Here is a 21,980-nt window from a genome sequence, read left to right as displayed (position 1 = left end):
CCCTCCAACAACAAATCTAGACCATTCATTTTGTGAATTTCAGTATCTTAGCCTTTACAAACTCAAAATTATTTTCTTCTTTAATACTGTTCATCTAATATCAGTAAAGCCATATAAAAAAGTTGAAAAAGAAAAAAAATTTCTAAAGCTTAGATCTAAGCATCTTATCAAAATGGACAGCCTATATTAATGGGGCTAAAAAATATTTTCTAGATTGTATTTTCAAGATTTCCTTTTTTGTGATTATTCGTTAGAAAGACAAAATTGCATATGTTAAAATTTAGATCAAACAAATGGTTTTAACATAGTTTTTGAAGATTATTGCATTATACGATGATACATCCTTGAGATCAATACCTTTTGAAAATATACCTAGAAAATAAGGATGTTTATGCTAAGGAAATTCTCTCATTGTTCAATAGGGAGAGATCCCCATTAATCGGGGCTAGGGGTGGCAACGGGATCCGAAAAAAATTATCAACTCTCGACCCAACTCCAAAAAAAATTATGGGACCGGGACCCAATCCAAAAATTTAAAAATTGTATTTAAATGTTATGTAATGTTATTTTCAATATATATACATATTATTTAAATATTATAACTAAAAATATATAATTATATTTATTTAAATATTTTTAAAATATTATTTGTATGATAACACAATTCGAACCATGGACCCGGACCTGGCTAGAATGCTGTTTAGGTCCAATATTTAGTCCCGATTAGTGTTCACGTCCAATATTTGGATCCGAACAATAGTCGGGTCCAAACATTGAGTCGGGTCCGGGCCCATTGCCACCCCTAGTCGGACCCCATGAATTTATGACTGGAATTTGCATCTGAGAGATCCTGTGAGATTATGAGGTGAAATAAATGGCTAAGATTTTAGATAGACCTAATGGGCTTTGTTTTGCATAATTGGCAAAGTCAAAAGGCTATGGAACGCAAGAAAACGGCCCGGCTCGTACCAACTTTTAGCCAGTAATAGCAAGCTACAAATGCTCGAAATGGAAAACCTAGAAATGCTCGAAAATATTGCGCTCTGAATTACCTTTTCTGCAAATTTGGGTTAGGGTTTCTTCAGTGGTTTTTGCTTCTTCTGGTTCAACAATGGCGGAGGCATCTAGCGTCGAGGCTCTCTCAAATTCGTCAAAGCTTGAGTCTTCCAGTTCATCAATGGCTGAGTCCTCAGGCAAGGACCTCTCAAATTCTTCAAAGGCTGGTTCTTCTAGTTCGTCGATGGCGGAAACCACCTCGAGTGAGGCGCTCTCAAGTTCTACGGAGACCGGGGCATTGACTCATGAGCTTAAGCCGCTGAATAAGCCATGGCATGTGTATACAACCGAGCAGGCTGAGGGTTTGAGAAGATCGGTGGTTGAGTCCTTTCAATCTGCCCCCTCTCTGCAACAGTATTTCCCCCTGCATTTCAGTACATTGCAGGTATTCTGGGCCACTCAGAAATGCGATTTTTCTTTTTTTATAGATTTCAGTTTTTTTCCCTGTATTGGCTGAGAATTTTGTGGTCGGAGAGAGAGAGAGAGAGAGAGAGAAAGAGAGAGATGAAATGATGAAACCAAAATTGGTAAGAGAATGCTGATTTGATGTCACGTTGATTTGAAATTGTTGATGCAAATTTGTAATATTTTCTTGGAAAATAATGTTTGTTTGATTCTCCACTTCCTTTCTGCTCTACTTTTCGTTGTAATGCTGGATTTTTCATGTGTATTTGGACAATTACATCTGATTCCTGATATTATTGTAATGAATTTTGTTGTCGAGCTATGTCTTGCCATTGTATGTGTCCTTGAACATAGGACTTCATTGGGGAGGAGGGGAGTTGAAGTTTGATGGAAACTTGAAAGTGTGATGAGAACCATGAATAAGGAATGTCCTCCTCCTTTGGGTTTGCATAGTTTTGTTGGGTTTATATAATTGTATTGAGATTTAGGGCTTATGGAGTGTCATCTTTGAATGCCTTTCGAATGTACATTTTTATATTGTCTTTGTTCTGGTTGTGTTTTAGGATCCTCTACATTGGGGGATGGTTGTATAGTTCTAGGCTTCTAGATATCAAGGAAATTATGGTCTAGTAAGAGCAATGTATAAGCTGTGTCATTCTCAGAGAGAACAATGTTTTCTTCCCTGCTATCTAAATAAAATATATTCTTGAACTTTATCAATATTTCTCCCCTGTATATCTATTTTTTAACCCTATCGTTCTCAAAGGAGAATCTAATCACGTGAAGGTCTCCTCGAAACATCAGCAATTTGAATTCCTGCGGACCACTGATAATTCTACCTAGAACCTCTCCTAAGGACTCAGATCATTTGGGTTGGATAAATCTGTTAGAATTTTAAACCCAGTATCTAACATGCTTGGTTTAATATAGGTTATGAAATTCCAATTCATCATGGCCGCCACTTTCTTTGTCATTCTACTTTTTCAAGAATTGAAGATGTCTTTTTTACTGTCCTTCTACCCAATGTGATGTCTTCCTACATTTAATCTGAACCCACCAATTAGATTTATACACTAAATCATTGTAAACATTGTTTGTTCTTTCTTCATGTTTATTGTCCACACCTGTACAAGCCCATGCGTGCATACATTTGTTGTATCGTGTATGCCTACAATTTATATATAATGACCTCAAGGGATTGATTTTAGGTTCAATATGTGGTGTGTGGTCGCCGACTTGTAGCTAGTCTAACCCCACGTATTTTGATTGGACTCAAACCATTGTGAATTTGTTTTTTTTTCATTATGTTTATTTGAAATTTCATTAAGACCGAACTAGGGCACTGGTCTAGTCTGAAGGGTCAAATGGGCGCATCAGCTGTAGGCACCAGTCATTTATTATTATTTTCTAATACACAATATTGCAAAAAATGGAGAAGTTATAGGAATTGTTAAAAATTCTAAAAGAAAATCAGAAAACTGGCATGAACAATAACACAATTAGAAAAACATGATGAAAATTTTGGAATCAAGTAATTCTTAGTCATTAATTCATTGACTATTGTAGGCCACTATTTTTTTATTTTTCTTTCTTTCTTGTAATGTTAACAAGGCCACTAAGGCGATGTGATTAAAGTCATTAACACGTACAAAGTATCCAATAGAAAAAACGCATCCATCCTTTCTATCCAAAATCACATACTTTTATCAACACAAACTCGTTATAATATGAATAAAATAATCAGAGTATCTTATAACATGTCCACCAAGATAAAAATGACAAACCTTACCTATTCGCCAGAACCTGTTAATATATATATATATATATATATATATATATATTTTCACCAGCATGAACAACCAAATTAACAGCTGACTTTGATGATTAGCCACACTTATATGAGTTTGAGCAGATTCACCATCAGGTTAGCTAGATAATGGGCAGTAGGCTTTTAGGATTTAGGTAGAGAGATTGGCAATGTAGAAAATCTCCCTCTCTCTCTCTCTCACTCACTCTCTCTCTCTCTCTCTCTCTCTCTCTCTCTTTGGCCTAAACATGGGGTTGGGGTCATGAATTTCATCCATTGCCATTATGGGTCAAACGTCTCTAAACAAAAAAAATATGAGAAGACTGACCAAATAAAAGGCCAGAATGACTGGAAATAGAGGAAGAAGGGTGACTGGCTGATTTCTGTGCCATGGGTCAGGCATCCGCTTCAATTTGGACCAGTTGAACCCGCTGGTCATATTGGGGATTATCCGATTCAGTTTTGAGGTTATGACCAATTCAGACCTCGAGCTTGGACTAGGTTGGGCACCATTTCCCTGTCCAACTGGTTCTGTTGGTCAGGTCTTAATAACATGGCGTGTTGTGCTTCTGGGAGTCTGTGCTTGTAATTGTGCGTCTGTCTGCAACTCTTACAGTGATCCCGATAATTGATTAAGGTAAAAAATGAATACAGCTGTGTATCTAGTTGGCTCATCTGAACTTGTTAAAGAAACTAAGTCACATTGTTTTTTTTATTTGGTCTTTGACTGATTGTCCAGATCTCTCAACTCTTTGTAATGGGACCAAAGGGATTGTTTGTGAGGTTGAGTCCTCCTTTCTCCAAGTGTAATACATTCAAGAGGTAGAATACTTGTCCTGGAATTTTTTGTGGACAGGGAAAGTGGGTATAGATTGATTGGCTTGTTTAGAACATTATGTCTTGCCCATAGGCATCAAGGCACTGAGAGAATGGATCTCGTCCCCGTGCTTTTGTCGAAACATATTGCATTTGTGGGTGTTTGAATGTGGCACCTTGAAAGAGCGAATGACCTTGATAATTGCTGATTGTGATATTATTTTACTATGACATGATGCGTATCGTTTCAAACTTATCTGAACAAGAAATTTGTAGGTAATCTTTTTTATAATGCGGAAGCTGTACACTCTAATTTCATAGTGGTTTGTTACTCATGGAAATATACTTTTGCAAGAGGTTTCCTTTAATGACATGAAATCTTGAAATCATTGTTGCATTGAGGCTATATCTTCTGCCTGCTGCAGGACTTTATACCTCAACTAAAATCAAAATACCATGTTTATGAAGATGCTTTCTTTAAAAAAGCTAAAGGTAATTGTTTTCATCTTGTCTTGTTCAGACTATGTAAGCATTTATTGCCCATGTAGTTACCTTTTATATTTGTTATTTTCAAATAGATGGGGAAGGTATGCTTTGATCCAATGGACAACGTATAAGTGTTGGATATAATTCAACAGTCTATGTAAATCCAGTCTATGGCAGTCAACCCAATCCAATCCTCCATTTGAATGATGGACATCAATGGCGACTGTAATTGACTGAGCTTACTATATTCCATTGGGTCATAGTATACTTTCTTTTGAATAGAGCACATCTTTTTAGATGCACTAGATGAGGTAAGATTCACTTTTCCATTGAGTAGTATGGTGTTTGCTGTTTCTGTAGAGGAGTTGATGGTTTCACGGGAGCATCCCATTGAAACAATTGGGATAGCAGTTGCAACAGGTCTTCTGCTTTTGCGAGGTATGGCCTTATCTTCATTTTCATTCTAATTTTTCAACTTGCAAATTTGAAGTTTTTTTGAGGATCATTCACCATACAAAACTTCCTTCCTGATATGGGTTCTTGCACAGCATAAGACCGCTTCCTCTCACTGGCAACATCAACTCTAGTGTCATTGTTTGCGTATGTAATTGGCAGTTTCTTTAACTTGAATTGGAAATTTGGAATTTCTCAGGTCCAAGGAGGTTTTTATTTCGCCATACATTTGGCCGCCTTCAAAGTGAAGAGGTAACCTTTCCGTCATTAAAGTTATGTAGTGTTTGTTCAAAAGGAAAGTAATACCATAGACCTTATGGTATATGGTTTGTTCAACTGGACCATATGGTATATGGTCCTGCAGCCTTCATCCACCCGGAGACCTTACTGATGCATGCACGCGCTATACGTGGGTGAGTCTGAGTGATATTTCATTTGGGCCCTCCCCAATCAATCTCCATCCATCTACTAGTGGGAATTGATGAAGGATGTAGTCTAGGAGTACCACATGCTAGTTCAGTGGACTGCATAGACTTTCCATGTATCAATGCAAGTCCATGATTGTCTAAGTGGTTCTTCTATTTGTTGAATTTCATTGTTAAGAGCTGAAATCCCTGTGCAGGCACAATATGTGAGAACTGAAAAGCGTTTAACTGAATTGGGTCTATCTCTTGATTTGATGAAGAAGGAGAGCAAGAAGCTTCTGCAAAGGGCTACCTTTGCTGAAGATGAAATGAGGCGTGGGCATGCAAAGCTTAAGTAGGCATGGCTTCTATATGTTGATTTTTAATTTTATTTAAGTTTTTTATGCTATCTAAGACTTATTCAAGTAAGACCATAGCACTTGATTTTTTGTTTTTTTGATAATTTACTGATGAATGAGTTCTGTTGTTTGTTTGGTTAATGAATCTGGTGGTGCGTGTTAAATCAAGGATTAATCCATTTTCAGGAATGCTGGAAATGAGATCCAGAGGCTTGTCAATTCCGTTTACAAGATGGAGCCTCAGGCTGCAGGTCCATATCTCTCTCTTCCTCCCCCCTCGGTTCTTTTTAATATCTCAAATGTCGTCGCAGTGCATCCTCCGTTGTGTAGTTTACTTGAGATTAGAAGATTCAAGTTTGTTGTATGTTTGTTGTACATACAGATTTGATGGATGCTCTACGGGTAATTCCTGGGAGGGAGGCCTTGAAACTACGAGCAGAGGTGAGTGCTCTATAATATCTATAATTATTTTGTGCTTGAGGCTTTCATGAGAGAGAGAGATCATGGTTTTATTTTTATTATGTATTGATTGCCATGTGATATACTTCGTGTAGTTGGGAAAAGGCTTCAATGATGATGATGATTGCAATATCATATACCATGAGATAGAGAGATTTTATTATTTTGTGTTGATTGGAATGTGATAAACCATGAGATATGCTCCCCTGATGAATGAGAGAGAGAGAGAGAGAGAGAGAGGGAGAGATCATGCTTTTGTTTTTTATGACCATTGCTTGTGCAGGTTGCTTCTATGGCTTGCCAAGTGAAAAAAGAGAGGAGTGCTCTAGACAAAAAGTTACTCAAAATCTCGGACTTCGGCATTCCCGTTTGATCTTTCCCAATGAAAAGCCATTTCCTCGACACAAAGGTCCTTTTGGTTCTCAGAGCCCACTTTTCGCCTCTGCAAGAACCGTCTAAATGCAACGTTTTGGGTGGGCAATGTTTGTCACTGTAAGGATAGATGAATTGTTTCACTATTTCACCAGCTTTGTAATCCTAATGAAATAAAAGCATGTATAATGTGGCCTGCGTGACCATATACTATACGATCAATCCATCCGGTGAGAGCTATTTGGGAGGATTTTTTTTTTCGATCTTAAGTTTTGGAATCCATCTAAGAATACTTGATGATTATTTTTCTTAAAAAATAAATATTGGATTTTGAATTTCTCGATGCTTAGATCTCAAGGCTCTGTTGAGTGCCTTTCTTTTTAAAAAGGCATGATGATTATTTTTATTAAAAAATGCTTGGACTATTCAATCTTGGGCCTTTTGTCAGGTACATGTTGAGTGCTATTTTGAACTAGTTTTATGTTAGTTGCTACGTTTAAGATGTGTGCGTCCCAAAATTTTGGGGTCCTACAAATGTTCTTAGTCAAAGGCAAAGCTCTCTCTCCACAAGCACATAACATACAGGAAAGGCTCATCATCGTCATCGTCAAAGCCCTTTCCGAATGAGCCTCGATCTACTCTTATTAGTTTTATAAGAAAGGCTCATCATCGTTATCGTCAAAGCCCTTTCCGAATGAGCCTCGACCCACTCTTATTAGTTCTATAAACATGCTCGTAAGCAGCTTTAGGCAGGGAGTTTATAGGTTGCATCTATACACTCACCTCGTGCAAGCTAGGCAGGGAATTTATAGGTCGCATCGAAGGTTTAAAAAAATGGCTGGGCAACCCGGGTTGCTCATCTGGAAAATTGGCTTGGTTTGGCTGATAGGTGGTTTGGATCGACGATATGGCCAAGTGAACCAGCCAATAAAAAATTTAAAAATTTGAAAAAAAAATTAAAATTGAAGTGGATGTGCCAATAAAAAATTTAAAAAATTGAAAAAAAATTAAAATTAAAGTGGATGTGGTTTTATAATGGAACCGGCCGACTCGTAAAGCGAACAAAGAACACGTTGGTTCCTAATATTTTGTGGGAACCAGGATGGCTAGTTGGTTTCTGATCCAAACCTTCGGGTTTTCATCATTTTTCTAAACCTTGATTGCATTTATACACTCACCTGAATGTCTTCATCTGTTGTGGCGATTATAAACCCATACCTACTTTCAATCGTTGTTCATCATAGTTGATTAATGGGGTTTAAACTTTTGATCTGGTTATTGCTCATATTATATCAATTCAAACATACATGGTTATTGTCCATATTATGTCAATTCAAACATGTATGATTATCATAAGACTATTTGTGCCTATACATGCACATTACACATTATATCAATTCAAACATGCATGATTATCATAGGGCTGTTTGTGCCCGTGCACATTACATGCCTCACATGACCTATCATTGTTATATGGACCGTATTTGAGGTGGTTAAACAATTTTCAGTGACTCTTGCATGTCAATTCATCATCCTAGCCAGGAAAAGAGCCCAGGTTTAGTTGGTTAGTGTTTGACGATTTGCAACGTTACATCTTAAGCTCATGATCAAGTATCTTAGGCTCAAGATAAAGTGCCCTCTCCCCCACTTACACCCAAAAAAAAATATTATCCTAGCCAAGGTTCACGATTAGCTACACCTCTTATGCTTCGGTCAAGCCGGTGTCTCATTTGTTCATGCTACACGCCATCTTTACCCTTCATCCTCTCCAAAGTGGGGATTGATGATCTAAATCACAAGGTATCAAGCAAAAAAATAAAAAAATTAAGGTATTTGGCCAATTTTGGTAGTCCGCCCGAGCATTTTTTAATTTTTTTTTAAAAACAGATATATAAAATCCCAAAAGAAAAGGGATTTGCTTGAAATATATTTTTGAATTTTCTATCATCTTGAAGAGGATTGGATAGTATTTTGGCTATAAAAGTTTATTTTTATATTTTTTCATCTTTTTTAAAATTTTTAAAAATACCCTTGAATTTTTTTTAGAGATTTTCAATTTTATTTGGACATTCTTTGTTGGAAAAAGTTTATATAAGGATGCTACCTTATAATGTAGAACTACGGATGCTTCTCAAAAATCCATCGGAAAAGGTAGTTTTAATATTGAAAAACCGTTTGATTGATCATCTTGATATCGAGATGTATGACTATAAAAAATAAAAAGATTTTAAGTCTAAAAAATAGTGCATTTTACAACATATTATCTGCACCGTCCATTTTTAAGATTTTCATATGCTTATAGATCTACTTGATTTTAAGTATTTTTGAAATTTATAATTAGATATAAAATAGATTTTGAGATAATTTTAAAAATATTTTATATCAAAATTATATACCATGATAAAATTTGAAGGTATACTTCACCTCTACACCTAGGGACGCATCCGTATGGAATTTGCACGCTTAAAATTTAGTTCTATTTTAAGGGGGCAGTTGGCGTACATGCATCCGTAGCTATAGAAGTAAGGTGCACCTTCAAATTTTATCATGGTATATAATTTTGATGTAAAACATTCTTAAGATTATCTGAAAATCAATTTTTATAGCTAATTATAAAATTTTAAAATTCAAAAATAATTAAAATCAAATTGATCTACAAGCATAGAAAAATCTTGAAAATAAATTCTACATATAATAGATAATATGTTGTAAAATGTACTAATTCTAAAACTTAAAAACCTTTTTATTTTTTCTGATCATACATCTCGACGTCGAGACGCTCGGTTTTTCAACATTAAAATTACTTTTTCCCATGGATTTTGGAGGTGCATCCGTAGTTCTACATTATTATAAGTATGAATTTGGGTTGGAGCTTTTCTTTTGGTTGAACAGCGGAGAGAGAGAATGGAAGAAAACCTTGAAGAACATCTGAAGCAGTTCAGACTGGGATCTCTGCCCACCGTCTTTTACATACCCAATTTCGTATCAAAGTCCGAAGAGACCCATCTCCTCCAATATGTCTGCATCCTTTCTCTCTCTTCTCCATGATTCATCCCAATTATACATTCTCAATTCAATAGTGTGTGTTTATACTACTCTGTCTTCTTCGTTTGCGGACTTGTTTTACTAGGGTTTTTTTCTTTCTCTCTCTTGTCATAGCACATAATGAAATTCCATCTTTAAATAATAATTGCAAATTGTAGCGGTTTATCATTTTTCTTTCTGCTACAACTGTCCTTTGATTAATCGCAAAAAATCTTGGATTAATCCATTAGCTTTCTCGTAATTAGGGTTTAGTAACTATGGCTTTGGAAACCCTAAACAACTACCTCTTAGGAAGAGGAGGCTTGCCCTTCCTAAAATGTAAGACTTTCTCATTGTTCCATTTGATTTGTTTCCAAATCACTAGAAAATCCCTGGAGTCTAACAATAGTTCAGGTCCTAGATTTGATCGAATTATCTCTAAAGCTCCACCAAATTTACCTCCATATGTAACTGGAATCTCTGCATCCAAAATCATAAAAAACATCCCAAATCCTAGAGAAACCAAAGAACTCCACTGCCAATCTCTAATAATCTCCTCTAATATATGTGATAGTCCAAAACTTCTCAATAAAATCCTGCCCAATACAAACATCTTGCAGAGGGCGCCTCTGAATTTAACCCTGTTTCACCAACAGCATGCTCGGGATATCCAAAACCATAGAAAAACCTTGCCTTTTTACAACCTATCTTCCAAAATCTGTGGTAACATCTTTCCAAGTGTTAATTTTGTGTCTGAATTCCTCCCTGTATCAATCCTTAAGTCCCCATCAATATCATCTCCAATTTTAGCACGAACCCCCTACTCACTATCCCTAGTTTATGCCCACAAGTCCTGTTCAATTTCATTTCCAAATTTAGCAGGTTTCCACTACCCACCATCCCCATTTGGCACTAGAATCACCTTAGGGAAAATTCAGAGACCTAGGAGATATTTTGATTTGCATTATTCACCTCCAAAAACCTCAACTGAATCATACCTAATGCCCATAGCCTCCTCTAAAGCCCAACCCAAATCCAAGTTCCAGCTAAATTCACCTCTGAATTTAACCCAATTCCACTCTAGATTTATCTCATCGGGCCCCCAAAGTTCTAGAAGAACTCCAGAACCCAACAACCCACCCCCGAAAACCTCCTCTAAATTCCGCCCCAAATACAGAAGAAAAATGCCAAACCGACCTCTAGATTTAGCCTATGTTCAGCAAGCCTTATCCCAACTTCCCCCAAGGTTCACCCCGGAAGACCTTCTCCATATTCTCTCCTCACAAAAAGACCCACTTGCTTGTCTCCATATCTTTGATTGGGCTTCTCGACAACCAAGGTTCAAGCATGATGAAACAACATATAGCATCACCATCAAAAAGCTTGGGTCTTCAAAGCTTTATGATAAAATGGATACCCTTGTGGACCAAGTCCTAGCAAACCCATCTCTTGCTTCTGAGCCCTTTTTCAACACCATCATCTATCTCTACACCGAGGGTAGAAAGCTCATGAAGGCCATAAGAGTTTATAAACACATGAGGAATAGCAAGAATTGTAAGCCCTCCTTGAGAACCTACAATCTCCTATTCACTTCTTTATTGAGTAGAGGGTGTAACACTTACATAAGTCATATGTACATGGAAACCATAAGATGTTTGTTTAAGCAAATGGTCAATGATGGGATTCAACCTGATGTTTTGAGCTTGAATTCTATGATTAAAGGGTATTCTTTGTCCCTTCACATGAATGACGCATTGAGGATCTTTCATCAGATGCCTGAGGTGTATAATCGCAAGCCTAATGCACATTCTTTTGACTACCTAATTCACGGATTGTGTGCACAAGGCCGGTCAAATAATGCTTTTCAGCTTTATAGGGAAATGTTGGACTTGGATTTTGTTCCTTCTAGCAAGGCCTATAATTCCCTTGTGAATTGTTTGGCCTTGGCTGGGGAGACTAAAGAGTCGGTGAATCTGTTGCTGGAGATGAATTTGAAAAGAATATTACCTGATTTTGTCACTTATCAAACTGTTATAGATGAAATATGTAGGCAAGATAAGGTCTCAGAGGCTAAGGGGTTGTTGAAGGAGTTGCAAGACAAGGATTTCGTCGATGGTGTCACATATAGGAGGCTTCATTATCACCTGCAAGATAGGTACGGTGATTTGGAGTTTACCACTGATAGAAATGGTGTCCACTAGATTACCTGAAAAAAGAAGGAAAAAGGAACCATATATGTTTTTTTGATTTCACAAATCTCCACAGTCAGGGAATTGTGTAAGAAGCATCTATATCATCTGCACAAATTTTTGGATTATCAGGAGTAAAGTGGATCAGTATGGTGGCTTATGGTTTTGTTGATTGTCTTGCTTAAAAGGGTTGTTGAAATGTTTAGAATTAGCTTGAACTTGATGACACAATTTTGAAAATGGGGCTGGATTCATAATGGAAGCTTATGCATTGTTCTTATGAGAAAAGTAAAAGAGCAAGCTTAGGTATGGCCTTCATGTTATGTTTGGTTATTTGGATCATACTGATAGAGTGGCTAATTGGGTTTCTACAGAAATAGGAAGCTTCAAATTGTTTACTGTCTATAAAATTATCATGTGTTGGGGTTCAGGCACATGAGGCTTCCATGCCTCTCACAACAATTCTAGCACAACTATTGAAAAAGAGGGGTCCAGAGAATGCATCTGAGAGGGCACATGGTGCTTGATGGGAAGGTCTTGTGGATGGGTCCAGAAAGTGCATCTGACAAGGCAATGTATTATTCAAGAATATTTTTCTGGCTTGGTCTGGAACTTAAATTGGTAGGATATTCGATTTTATAATCTTGTTGCAATTGCAAATTTTGAAATCCCTATTATCCTATGCTAGATCAAATTCTAATTCGTATTTTTTTATTGGGAGAAAAGATACATGGTTGGATCATGATTTGGCAAGATAAACGTGCTGAGGTTTTCTTCTTACTGCCTTGGTTATTTCATGTTTTACACTTCTACTAAGCTGTATCCCCTTTCCATAATGGTTTTGAGGTTCAGGAAGATAGCATGTTGTGGTTCTCTTGCTTTAATAATCTGGACCGCTTCATGTTGGATTAATTGAAAGAAATATGATCCGTTATTGGATTCTTCTTCTATTTTCACAGTTTCTTCAGTTCTTCTTGGATTTAGGAACTGTACTCTTTTTTGATACTATGTTACTTTGTTGTGAACATGCATCACTTTGTTTATTGACTTTATTGACCAAAGTATTTTGGTCTATCTTAAAATACGGCAGGTTATCCATTTCTTATTCATGACATTTTCGTTGTACACAGATAACCCATGCTTGGAATCACATGTAGGCAATGATTTTTCATTTTGCCTAAAAAGTTTTTAAGGAGCCAAAACAAAGATGTTGTAAAATGTAAAAGTAATGACATCCCTGTGTTTCCATTGCGATCCCAGTTTCGTTAAAAACAGTCAAATTGGGTTTGCATTGCATCCGCATGTTTTCAAATTGAATAAAATCCAAACTTTAGCATGGAGAGAGAGAGAGGAAGAGAGAGAGAAAGCACGGAAGAAAATCAAGCGTTTCAAGAAGCGTATCGATGGGTGGATCGCTCATCCACTAATTTCGATCCATATCGCCTGAATAAGCGATACAGCAAAATAAAAAAAGAAAAGGAAGAAGAAAGAACAACAAAATTATTATATATAACATATAATAACATAAACCGTTATAGATAAGTCGAAAAGTTTAATTGGTTAGTCCTTCTAGTTGTTAAGTTGAAGTTATTGGGGGTTCGAACCCTCCCTTCTCCGTGTTTTTTAAGGTTTAGAAAAAAAAAAGTTCTACATAATGTAGTATATGTATTTAAAAAGGTTATAAGAAAGATGTTATAAGAAAGAGCGCACCTGGGATGGTTTGCTCCTCCAACCTCAGCCATAAGGTTGGAGCACTCTAGCCAAAATAACCACTTGAGTTTTGTGGTTTGATTGATAACTAATTGTGTATTACACATAACTGAATTGCTGATTCAGCCCAAGATCTGGCACGTTTTTGGGCGATTCCCAATCTGTATTGGTGTTTTACTGCACCGAATTATAGACAGTTAAATCAATAGTGTACTTATAGTACTTTTTGTTCTTCTTTTGCGGATTTTTTTTTTATATGGTTTTTTTTTTCTCTCTTTTCATTGCAGATATATGGAGTTCCAGCTTCGAAGTGGAAATCTTTGAAGAACAGAAGGCTTCAGAACTGGGGTATATCAGTTAGACCTTATTTCTTGTGAAAAAGTCCTTGAATTTATTGCTTCTCTATGCATTTTCCATATTTGGCGCGTTAGTGTTTATTGTTTTATTAGTAATGGTGGAGAGGGTTTTTTTGGTAAACTTTTGAGGATAGTTTCAATGCTGTGGAGTGCAGTGTTTCAAAAGGCAGCCCACCTAGAACCTAGGTGGGCCAGGGGCTGCTTAGCGCATAGCTCAGGCCTAGGCGGCCCATCTGGGCACCTGCCCAGGGGCGAACTGCCCCTCGTGGAGGTATTTTTTCCCATTGTATGGTTGTATGGTCTTTACCGGCTAACACAATAACCTAAGAGGGGCAGGGAGGGGCATTTTTGTCCTTTTTTTGTCCCTACATATGCGTATGCCTGGATGGTTGTATCATTGTATGGAACTATGGATTATGGAATGGTATGAACTATGGAGCATGGAGTATGGATTATAGATTGTGCATGTATTACTAATTTACTAAGTACTATTATATTTTATTTTTGGTTGGGCTAGTAGTCTAAATATTACAAATTTACAATGGCTTGTAATTTTGGATTATGGGATTATTAATATTTTATGATGTATATTCATATTCCCATGCCCCCTTCTCCTCTTCTTCAATCTAGGTCCTAGGCCGCCCAAAAACCTAGGCATCCACCTGGGCGCTAGGCGGTTAGGATCCCCATGACCATCTAGGTGCTGCCTGGTGGTTTTTGGAACACTACTTTCACTGTTGTAGATTTCTGCTGGGTTTTTAATATTGTGAAATTTCATGGGTTTGTAACCTTTTTGGTGGGTTTGTAACCTTTTTGATGACTTTGTGAAGTTTTTTAACTTAGAAAAGGAATTTTGATTTTCACAGGAGGTGTGGTTCATGAGAAGGGTCTCCTCCCTCAAAACTGTAAGTTGCTATTGGATACTCCCATGTCTTGCTTTTGTTAATTAGAGTTGAAGTGTAAATTTCCCACACCCATATTGCTTTCTTTTTTATGATAGAAGGCTTACATCAGTTTGACTTTGAGATTAGTCATCCATATCTTGACTTATTAGCAAGGAAAAAGAAAATCTTGCAAACATTTTTCATCATTTTTTCATTAAAATGTGACTTATTTTTATAGAAATAACTGTCTGCTTAAATGTTGCAATATGTTTAAAGAAAAAACGTTATCATTTATCAAAAAAAATCAACTATAGAAGTATATAAGTTTGTAAAAATGGCCTTTTATGTGTTTGTATTCTTTAAGTTTTTTAAATTTGTAAATTTTGTCTTTTTATTAATCACCCCCAAGTGTTTAAGAGGGAAAACAATAACTTTTAGCTTGGGAGAAATTACGTCGGCAATAAATTAAACAGTGTTTCAAAAAGCGCTCGGCAGCACCTAGGCGGTCAGGGGTGCCCAGAACCTGGGCGGCCCAGTAGAATTTTGTTTTTTTTTTTTGGGTTTTCTCTCTCTGAAATAGCTTCTAATGGGTTTTAGGTTCAAATGAACCTAAAACCCACAATTTTACCCTTTTAGTATTAAAAAAATAACCCAAAAATACCCTCAAGGAGCTGCATTTCTACCCTTGGGTGGGACGCAGGCCCTGGGCGGTCGCCTAAGCTGGTTCATGCGGGCGCCCAGGGATATCCGCCTAGGCAACCACCCAGGCGCTGGGCGGTCCGCTTTTTGAAACTATGAAATTAAATATTTGATATCTTTTTATGCTCTTGGGCATCATAACTCATTCTTTCCATTATTTATAGTTCAATGAGTTGATGAGATTTTTAAAATAGTTCTCAAATTCACAATTTTTCCAATCAGGTCAGAGGGCATAGACCATTATATATGTGTGTGGTTTGTTTAAGGTTGCAACCTTAAGCAATCAAAGTAAGGCACACCTCCTAACTCTGTCACAAGATGTAATATCGGTGTTGAAACTTCTTAGGATGGCCAAGAACCTATTTTTATCTCTAATTATAAAATTTTATGCTCAACAATGGTTTAAATCAAGCAAATCTATAAATGCATGAAGATCTTAAAAGTGGACGGTCCAGATAATGTGTGGCAAGATGTTACCATTTTTGAGACCTGAGATTCCCCCCGCCCATGTCCATACATCTTGATGTCAAGATGATCAATTAGATGGTTTTCTAACATGAAAACAGACTTTTCCATTGGATTTTTAGGTGCACCTTAATTCTACAACATAAGGTGTCAACCTTATATTTCATTATATATTTAATTATTTGTTGATGGTTTGGTATTTGAAATTCATTAATTGAAATATGCTTTTGAGATACGCCTCTAAAAGTTATAATAGTTCTCAAATTCACAATTTTTCCAATCAGGTCAGAGTGCATAGACCATTATATATGTGTGTGGTTTGTTTAAGGTTGCAACCTTAAGCAATCAAAGTAAGGCACACCTCCTAACTCTGTCACAAGATGTAATATCGGTGTTGAAACTTCTTAGGATGGCCGAGAACCTATTTTTATCTCTAATTATAAAATTTTATGCTCAACAATGGTTTAAATCAAGCAAATCTATAAATGCATGAAGATCTTAAAAGTGGACGGTCCAGATAATGTGTGGCAAGATGTTACCATTTTTGAGACCTGAGATTCCCCCCGCCCATGTCCATACATCTTGATGTCAAGATGATCAATTAGATGGTTTTCTAACATGAAAACAGACTTTTCCATTGGATTTTTAGGTGCACCTTAATTCTACAACATAAGGTGTCAACCTTATATTTCATTATATATTTAATTATTTGTTGATGGTTTGGTATTTGAAATTCATTAATTGAAATATGCTTTTGAGATACGCCTCTAAAAGTTATAATCTGTTGCTATGCTTATTGTATGATGAAGGGGCCTAGGATACTAATACCATGCTAACAATTAGGAGAGTACCACACTCAGCGGATCTTTCTTTTAGGATCATTTTTTCTGGCAGAGTGTTGTTCTGATATAATCATTGAGCTAGTGTTCCATAGCTTGAAGTGCCGACTTTCAAACTTATCTTATTCCCTTGAGCTTTAATATGGAGTCATTTCCTTTTGACATGATTCCTCAACCCCCAACACCTCCCCCTCCCCCTCCCCCTCCCCGGGTCCCTTTTTTTTTCAAGTCTAGCATAGTTATGTTTTATCTGATTTCAGAAGTAGTGATCTTGTTCTCCACTACCTTTGTTTGATAAGCCAAGTTTTTCAGAGAAGTGTGAGGGTTAAGTAATATCCCTTTTACTTGACCCATGCCAGACACCTGAAATTTATTCCTCTGGGATTTGCTTGCTTATATGCTCCCATAAAATTGTGTTCAGACTAATGTCTATGGATGTAATCTCTGTGGAAAATTATGTCCTTCTATAAGTGTATAAACCCTTTGTTGGCCTACCCGCGGTAGTTAGTAGTAGAACTTTGTTTCAACAGGTTCGGGTTAAGCTTCATATCATATGCTGTGGTCTCGTTTTCATTTTTTGTTTCTTCCTTTAGGCATCTGCCTGATGCATTAAATAGATATCAGGTATATGAGGTAATTGTTACTTGGAAAGAACAAAGTTTTTATTCCTGATAGACACCACATTAATGCTAGAGTTAACATAGATGGTCTAGTTTGCTTAGACAATATGGATGAAGTTCCTTATGTTTTCCTTTTTGGAAAGAAGATCCACATGTAATTTTTGCTTAATCAGTCAGGGGTGTATAAGAAACACATTTGGAAGTATGCCTGTGTACATAAGAATATTTTTCATATAAACATGTAGAAAACATGGGCGTGTATGCTCTATTTGTGTGCATCTATATGTATCTATTTGAACATAAGGTTCACGTCTTCTTCTTTTTTTTTTTTCTGTTTATTGGTATATGTAAATTAGCTTATAAGATATATTATATGTAATATGCTTACATCATTTATATTTATGCTTATTTACGTGTATTATTTACATTTGCCTATCACACTGTTACACATGCATGCACATCTATGTGTGCACATTCTCTATGAACCTAAAGTACACTGAAATGAAAATTCAAGATGATGCAGATGTATTTATGTGCATTTGTATGTCATGTAGCTGTGTTAGTCTTGATGTGTTATCACTGGTGCAGTGCCTCCTTGGCTTGTAGAAATCACAAGAAGAATATGCAACTGGACAGGATTGTTTCCTTCACCAATCAATCATGTTCTTATCAATGAGTACCTATCTAACCAAGGAATCATGGTCTCTAAAGTTTTCCACTCTTTGTTATGAACATTTTCCTCTTGATCGGTTATTCTATGCTCTCCAATTACTTAACCAAAAGCACAATGCTTAATTATATGATTTTTTAGTCAGCATGTATATTAATTCTATACTCAATTTTTCTTCTTTCTCAGCCACACCAAGATGGCCCTGCTTATTTTCCAATTGTTGCGATTCTGTCTCTTGGGTCTCCAGCTGTGATGAATTTCACTCCTCATTTGAAGTTGACTGAGTGTGTAACCCATGTGCCAGATCAAATAGATAAACACTGCACTCTCTCTGTTGCCTTGATTCCTTGCAGCTTGTTAATTTTCAAGGACAGTGCATACTCCGGTACGGCTTTACTTTTATGAAGTTATTCAATGATTTATTTGGGATTGAAGCTAAAACCTTTTTGTTCTTTCTGGTAAATAAGTTATCCTTTCTTTAGCTGAATATAGTAGTGTAGTTATCACAGTAGATAGGTGCTTGAACCCTCGGGTGACTCGCAAGTCCACTTGCAGTTGCCTGAGTCACCTGGGCTTGGTCGGGTGCTGAGTTCAGAAACATGCACATGGGAACTGCCAATGGCCGAGTTTTGGCCGGTCTCATTATCTTAATTTTTTGACAGACACGGTCTAGTCTGTCTGACACAACTTAAGAGTCGGGAGCCTTCCGACTTCCCCGGATTCGTTTTCCTAGCAATAGAGTAGGGTAACTTAACGGTTTGGTTTTCTAATTTTTCAGAATATTTGCATGGAATTGATGACTCAGATATACAGAGAATTGATGAGGCAAGTCCATTTTCTCCCTTAAAAATCTTCTTTTCTGGTGTTTCTCGTCATGAGGGAACCATTTGGGAGTAGTTATTCATTCATTCCAGAAAAAGATTTAGGGTTCCTGTGGGACCACCAATCCACTCTTTCACCCCAAAATTCTCAATTCATTCTTCGCATCTAGATTATAAATTTTTTTCCCCCAAAAAAAAGAATATTTGATTTGGAGCTCAAAAAATACCCCAAATTAGTTCACACTCCATGATATCTAGAGTATCCATTTGATGGATGTTCAAAATTCAAATCTAGGGTTTTAGGATTTATTTACTTTACTTGTTCACAAGGTGAATCAAATATCATTTGAAAATCTTCACTTCAGAAGTCTAGAGTGGTCCTAGAGGTCCCCATAATTGCAAGCTTCATACATTGAATTTGTTTATTTTTAGTTTCAAAATCTCGGGAGTTCAATGCTGTAGCATCACACCTTACAAATTAAAGTTAGTCTTTTTTTCTCACAAAATTTCTTAATTAGGTGCCTAAGAGATATTGTGGATTTATTTTACTTTCTTTTAATAATTTCTTCCATTTTTTAAATTTGGATATTAGGTGGTGAATATTGGTGACATTCTCAGCTACAAGGAACAAATGATGCCCTTGAGCTCAGAGTTGGAGGAAGGGGACCAAAGAACTGAGAAGGGTAGCATTCATAGAAGTGGTACTCGAGTGTCGTTAACCTGTCGACTAGTTCCAAAGGTTCATAAGAATCTCCTTAAGTTCTAGGTGATCGACAAATATGTATCTTTGGTGTTCAATGAAAGTTTTGATTGAGGGGATATTGCAAGTCTATATTGCATAGACACAAATATGTGTCAGCATTTGACATATATATGAGGTCAGAAATGTCAATCTTAAAATTAACATTTACACACCTATCTACATATGTATATGAAGTAAGGGAACTTAGTACTTTAAATAACATTAAGGAGTTTCATTGTAAGATTTAATGTATGGGTGTTTAAAATGTAGTGTTGTCTGACCCATGTCCATGCAGCATATATACATGTCAATGCTAGTTTCTAAGCAATTTGTTGAGAGTAATAAGCTATATAAGCATTGAAACATTTCCCATTCTAATTAAAACAGAATCAAAGATCTGAAAGAAAAGAGGTATTCATATATTTATTTATTTTGATAAATGAGTTTTGAGATGATTCACTGGGTTCTTTTCTCAGCCATCTTTGGTAGTCTTGCAAAATATTTCTTGAGACCATATGATAGACCATTTCTCAAGTGTAATTTGATAGAAATCTTGGGCCTTTTTGGACAAAACCATTGGTCTTATTTATTTCCCACCAAACCAATTAGGAGTTAAAAAAAAATTGCTTGGTCCTTTGCCATTCAAGGTATTGATTTTGCACTTGAATTTTAAGAGAACATGCAAAATTGTCAATCCCAAATAGTTGAGATAAGGTTCAGATGATGATGATATAAAATTATTAATACCAAAAAAACTGTCTTTCATTCTTAGATAATTCATTCCTGAATAGATTTGTTAGGTACCCCACACGGGGTCCAACTATTGTGAATACTTCTAGTCATTTGTTGTTTTACAAAGTTGTATGTATTATATTTTTGTAAATAAATATTGTATGTATAATATTTTTGTAAATAAATACAAATTTCATGAACAATTGAAATGATGGCATTTCACATGGTTTATGATATTTAGAGAGCAAGTGTACGGGTAGAACGATCATTTTTTTTTGTTTTTTATATGTTTTTGGGAGAAGTAAACAATATGGCTAATTATCTCTGGTACATAAAAGCTCTAATCATCCTTAGCGGTTAGATATGAAATTAGAGTGTTAAAGGCTTCAAGTTCAAAAAATTCTTTTACTTTATATGGCTAAGTGACACTCCTCCCTAAATATTACATTCTGATAAAGTATGGGTGAAAATTATGTGCTAAAGCTCACAGTCTAAATATATACAATCCCTTTCTTCCAACTTGTACTTTCTTATTCTTTTTACCCTAATTTTGTGCGTCTTCCAATATCTTTGCTTGCCAAAGAGGACCATAATAGAAGCCAAAAAGATTGTCTGCTCCCACAAGAACATATTGCCTATTTAATCTTGGAGCATTTTTAGTACCTCAAAATTTAACCTCAACTTAGCAACTAACCTATAAATACATGACATATAAACTCAGCGTTCATTTCATACGAGTTTAAGCATAAGAATATTCTTAGTCCTAATTTTCATAAATTTGATCACATAAATAAAAATTTCATTGTTTTATAAAAAAACACTCAAAAAAAAAAAAAAAAAAACGCAAACTGTATCATACGAAGAAAGAGACAATGGCATGAAATAGGTCCACAATTGAAGCTACACCACAGGGATTAACAGGAAAATTTAGAGCATAAATCCAAAACCCTGACCTAAAATAGTCTAGGAGATTAGAGGGCATACAGTTGGCCATGAAATTGTTAAGAACTATTCGATGAAATTAAATTACTGTAATCTAAAGGTGTAACTTCATGGCACGTTACAAAGATAAAGTTTCATGTGCCAACCTCTAACACTAATAAGTTTCGAAGTGCTGAACCCAAAATTGGCATTTTTAACATGATATATCCACATGACAGGGTGAAGGTGAGATTTAATAAGATTATGTGTGTTTATAATGTTATTTCAACAAAGAAAATCAGTAAAGTATTTAAAAATTTCTCAACAGAGTCGCATCCTCGGTGGTGTGTCACCAAATGCCAAAAATTATGAACATGCATGTTCATGTTATATGCTTTGCCAACAAGATGAAAAAAGGGAAGGAAAAAAAAAAAAAGTTCTATCATGTTAAAAAAGCGCGTATGGCAAACTCTCATCTGGAACATATTAGTACGTTACGTCGGGCAAAAAGTCTACATTAAAAATAGCATGACTAAAGGGTAATCAATGGCGAAGTGACATTACTTTGAACTTTTGAAGGCTTGAAATTCATTTTTCCCAATCACATTTGCCAAGGTGGAAATGACCAAATTGGGCATTTATCAGCAATTTAAAAAGCACAGTGGTGACCCGGATCAGGCACTCCAAAAAC

General features: G+C 36.1%; 3 protein-coding genes across 27 annotated transcripts; all 3 read left to right on the top strand.

The window, feature by feature from the left end:
* Positions 1 to 851: 851 nt before the first annotated feature.
* Positions 852 to 6,958, top strand: LOC18425190 (chromosome-associated kinesin). Of its 3 annotated transcripts, none has more exons than XM_006829756.4 (8): positions 852 to 1,441; positions 4,510 to 4,576; positions 4,931 to 5,008; positions 5,223 to 5,275; positions 5,646 to 5,782; positions 5,973 to 6,037; positions 6,169 to 6,227; positions 6,529 to 6,958. In XM_006829756.4, the coding sequence occupies exons 1-8, from the start codon at positions 1,112 to 1,114 to the stop codon at positions 6,616 to 6,618; spliced, it is 879 nt and encodes a 292-aa protein (XP_006829819.1). In that variant the 5' UTR covers positions 852 to 1,111; the 3' UTR covers positions 6,619 to 6,958. The 3 variants fall into 3 exon arrangements, 1 of the variants encoding a protein (XP_006829819.1); XR_002279434.2 differs by having other exon boundaries at positions 853 to 1,441; positions 5,956 to 6,037; XR_016056221.1 differs by having other exon boundaries at positions 853 to 1,441; positions 5,646 to 5,786.
* A 2,373-nt stretch (positions 6,959 to 9,331) lies between these two features.
* LOC18425188 (oxidoreductase) lies at positions 9,332 to 19,901 on the top strand. 23 transcript variants are annotated; one of them, XM_088867731.1, is made up of 8 exons: positions 9,335 to 9,635; positions 13,828 to 13,888; positions 14,052 to 14,167; positions 14,763 to 14,801; positions 17,992 to 18,104; positions 18,260 to 18,458; positions 18,852 to 18,898; positions 19,487 to 19,901. In XM_088867731.1, exons 5-8 carry the CDS (start codon positions 18,102 to 18,104, stop codon positions 19,658 to 19,660), a joined length of 423 nt encoding a protein of 140 aa, XP_088723857.1. In that variant the 5' UTR covers positions 9,335 to 9,635; positions 13,828 to 13,888; positions 14,052 to 14,167; positions 14,763 to 14,801; positions 17,992 to 18,101; the 3' UTR covers positions 19,661 to 19,901. The 23 variants fall into 23 exon arrangements, with proteins under 23 accessions (XP_006829817.1, XP_088723857.1, XP_088723376.1 ...); XM_088866634.1 differs by lacking the exons at positions 9,335 to 9,635; positions 14,052 to 14,167 and adding exons at positions 12,328 to 12,451; positions 12,557 to 12,598; XM_088866595.1 differs by lacking the exons at positions 9,335 to 9,635; positions 17,992 to 18,104 and adding exons at positions 12,328 to 12,451; positions 12,557 to 12,598.
* On the top strand, positions 9,500 to 12,498 carry LOC110006452 (uncharacterized). Its single transcript, XM_020661922.2, has 2 exons — positions 9,500 to 11,796; positions 12,262 to 12,498. The coding sequence occupies exons 1-2, from the start codon at positions 9,920 to 9,922 to the stop codon at positions 12,296 to 12,298; spliced, it is 1,914 nt and encodes a 637-aa protein (XP_020517581.1). The 5' UTR covers positions 9,500 to 9,919; the 3' UTR covers positions 12,299 to 12,498.
* Positions 19,902 to 21,980: the final 2,079 nt, after the last annotated feature.

The sequence above is a fragment of the Amborella trichopoda genome, chromosome 1 (genome assembly GCF_054954075.1).
Source record: "Amborella trichopoda isolate Santa Cruz 75 chromosome 1, AtrichopodaSantaCruz75HAP2 v2.0, whole genome shotgun sequence".
Classification (NCBI taxonomy): domain Eukaryota; kingdom Viridiplantae; phylum Streptophyta; class Magnoliopsida; order Amborellales; family Amborellaceae; genus Amborella; species Amborella trichopoda.
The sequence above is the reverse complement of the archived record's forward strand: the minus strand, read 5'-3'. Positions and strand labels throughout refer to the sequence as shown.